At 40.9% G+C, this 3,599-nt stretch overlaps 1 protein-coding gene across 1 annotated transcript; it reads left to right on the plus strand.

Moving 5' to 3' along the window:
- Positions 1-1,236: 1,236 nt before the first annotated feature.
- LOC135710045 (uncharacterized) lies at positions 1,237-2,895 on the plus strand. The gene has a single exon (XM_065232498.1). It carries the CDS (start codon positions 1,418-1,420, stop codon positions 2,654-2,656), a length of 1,239 nt encoding a protein of 412 aa, XP_065088570.1. The 5' UTR covers positions 1,237-1,417; the 3' UTR covers positions 2,657-2,895.
- The last annotated feature ends 704 nt before the right edge of the window (positions 2,896-3,599 follow it).

Raw genomic sequence — 3,599 nt, forward strand, 5'->3', positions numbered from 1 at the left:
GAAAATGCAATTAATTTTTTTGTTTCTGGTCAAAATGCATTTTTTTTTGTTATAATAAATGCACCACAAGTGATCTGCTCCTAGTAATCATCAATATTTTCATAATACTGGATGAAATTGTTATGGTCATTTTGCTTTAAATCTTGATTAAATAATCGAGATGTAAGTAAATGGGTTCGAAAAAATATCGTTCTGCTCAGAAATCGAAGCCCTTTCAGATGATGACGTATAGTAATCGAAATATTTTTCAAAATTAATGAACCCAATTTAAATATTCTTAGATTTGCGCAGTTAGACATCAGATTCAGCTATCAATTTGCCGCAACGTGTCAGTTCCGGATCTAATGTGGATGGCCCTTGACGTATTTAGGGTATCATCAAAACCATTTGTGGAAAAGTTCGACTATTTGGGTTATTGTTCGTCTATGGTATTTGTTTATTAGGATAAGCCCTCGGGTAAGCCTACTTGTCAGATTGAAAACTAGTTAGAGCCAAATCGATTTCGGTTAGGCATCTTGATGTCATTTGTGACAACTGTCAAACTCGCCGTTTTTGTTCCGCTTCCGCCCACATTGCATTTGGGCCTTGATCGAGGCCTTGATAGTGAACGACATTTCGACAGTGAGTATGCATAAGGGCCTATCCAGCTTTCCATGCTCGGTAATGGCAGTCTGTTTATATGAATAAATGTATCCTTCACTGTGCTTTTTGACACTAACTGGAGGGCGTGTGTTGTTCCATTTTCTTCTGTTCCTGGGATAGGGAAAGGGAGGGGTCAAAATCCGAACATCCAGATAGCGTCAAAACGCACAGTGAAGGATACATTTATTCAAACCAACAGGCCGCCATTACCGAGCATGGAAAGCTGGATACGCGATGATCGATTCTCTTCGTCGATTTTCTCTTTTGTTAATAACTTGCTGGATTTAACGTTTCTCGGTGCGTTTGCTTTTGTTTTTGATAGCCAATAAAACCTTTTACTACTCTGCATTGAACAAATTCTAGAAAATTGTTTCGCTTAGCTGTAGCCGAGGTTGTAGCAATGCAAAGAGAAAATCGATGAAGAGAATCGATCATCGCGTATTCGCCCTTATGCATGCTCACTGTCGATTTGTTTAATTTCATGATAAATAAGAGTATGTGAACCCACCATGTTCAAATTACACCGTACACTCAACCGACAGAAGTGTCAAAATCAGATAAACAAAACATAACGGCTTTCGCATAAAATTATATTTTTGTAACGAAGTTTTGCTGATTGCATGTAAAATTACCTATAGATATTCGAATCGAAAACCGATAATCCTTTAGCTGAATTTGAGTTTTGCAATGTGAAATCTACGAATCCGCGCGAGTGCGACGTTGCCTACCTGATAACGACGGAGACGGTGGTGGAAGAAAGCAACAAGAAACAAGTATGGCCCTTGCAGAAATCGCCGACTTCGTCGTAAATGTGTTCCAGTTGATCAACTATCTGCTCAAAATCAGTATCTTCATCGGGAAATTGCTGGTGGAAGTCATTAGCAATGCAGCTTTCATCTCGTGGAAGATACTGCAAGCGATTGGCCGTTTCATGGTGGTGTTCTACGAAGACTACTCGTACTTTGTGGAGGACTTCAAGAATGCGCTGAGCTCGATTGCTATTTTCTTCATTGAGTGTCTAACGGCCATCTGCGGAGGTGTGGTAAAAGCAGTGGTTTCGATCGGAAATGCCGCTGTGGCGGGGTACCACGGCGTAGGGGAGCTACTCTCCGGAAGGCTACTGACGGTTCCGATTTTTACGTTGGAGTTTGTCAAACAGCTACTGGTGATCGTCGGGAATGGAGTTTGGTTTTTGGTTACACTGCCAGGACATCTTGCTAAGAACTTTTGGGAATACTTGGACACTGGATTGGAGGTCGTTGGCCACTTTTCCAAGGATGTTGGAGCCAAGAGTATGGAGATTGTGTCCCGTCTGGGATACTACTTGGTAAAAGACGTTCCCCTGCAATCAGTTGCTGGAATTTTTATACTCATACTGGCTTATATAAATCCTAAATGCAGCAAGAGAATTGCAATTTTTTGCTTTAGAATCCTGCGCTACTTCTACCGAAAAATGCTGCCGTACGGACGGGGAATCCGCCGTAAATACCTCCAGTGTAAGCAACTGATCGCACAAATAATTGATAACATTCTTGTGACCGTGCTGGCTGGCTCCGTTTACTTGCGAACGCGCGCCATCACCATCTACGACACGGAAGTTCATCGCACTGCATTATTTTTCCGGAACTTTTTCACTTTCTCCGATCGGCGGCAACGTCAGCAGCAACAACAACACCTGAGTCGTATTGAAAACCGACGAGACCATTCGGATTCGGAGCAATCCTCCCGTTCATCGTCGGCTTCATCGGACCAATCGACCCAGAGTAGATCTCTACGACCAATTGCTCAAAATAGTAGTAATAGTAATAACGGTAGTCCCAGCAAGAAGCGTTCGGAAGGTTCTACCATTATCGGACTATGCATCATTTGTGAGGATAACGAAAAGGCCGTGGTGCTGGTACCGTGTGGACATATGTGCCTGTGCAAGCGATGCGCGGACCAGTTGGGCCATTACGATCGATACTGTCCCATCTGCAGGACGCTGATCCATCGCAAGGTGGATGTTTTTATTTAGAATAGGTTAACGATAGCAATAAGCAGATGGTGGATTGTAAAATGCTACCGGTGTAATGCAAAAGAATTTATTTGAATAAACTTTTGTGAGATTCTTAGGAGATATTCATTCGAACCAAACAGAATAATGCTAGATAGAAATAAGGTACCTATGAAATTTTATTCATTCAACGGAACAATTAGACTTAGTGAATCATTCGTCGAAGAGCAAATAAAGACACTGATTTTCATCTATGAATAGTATTTCTCGAGTATTTCTAGCGTTTAGAATCATAAGGGCATAATGGCCTAACCATAGAGGTAACTCTAAGACTAGAAGGTCCCGAAGAAACGTTCTCAACTTTTTGGCTCAGCTCTGGTACTATCTTCGGTCCCAAGCTAATCGATGCACCCCTCGAAACATAGGAAAATCCACGAACCTCTCATTTTATCTGTCAAACTTTCATAGCGAATCAAAACAAACATAGTTTTGTACTAGAATTTCGACAAGAATGAGGTACGTTAATCGATTTGCTTGGAACCAATAGGCTAGTCAAGTAGTGAGCCAATTTAAAATCTTTAGTTTCCACCGGTTGGCCAAACTGCGATGATCAATTATCTTCATCGATTTTCTCTTTGCTTTTCCACAGTCAAGTGAACCAATTTTCCAAAATTATTCTAATGCAGTCTAATACATAGAAGGTTGTAATAACTAGCAACAGCCACATCAAACTCACCGAGAAATTTTAATGCAGATGAGCTATTAACAAAAGAGATAATCGATTAAGAGAATCGATCATCGCAGTTAGGCCCTTATGATTCTGAACGCTAGATTTGTCCTAGTACTTCAATTTTAACACTTCGAAACATCGTTTATATTTTTGTTAAATTAGATAGTACTTTCTATACATGTTTCCACAGAAGAATCGTCTTTGAACTCGTTACCTGACATTCCCCTATGCTGC

The sequence above is a fragment of the Ochlerotatus camptorhynchus genome, unplaced genomic scaffold (genome assembly GCF_037179485.1).
Source record: "Ochlerotatus camptorhynchus isolate MF236.1 unplaced genomic scaffold, CSIRO-AGI_Acam_v1.1 ptg000036l, whole genome shotgun sequence".
Taxonomy (NCBI): Eukaryota; Metazoa; Arthropoda; class Insecta; order Diptera; family Culicidae; genus Ochlerotatus; species Ochlerotatus camptorhynchus.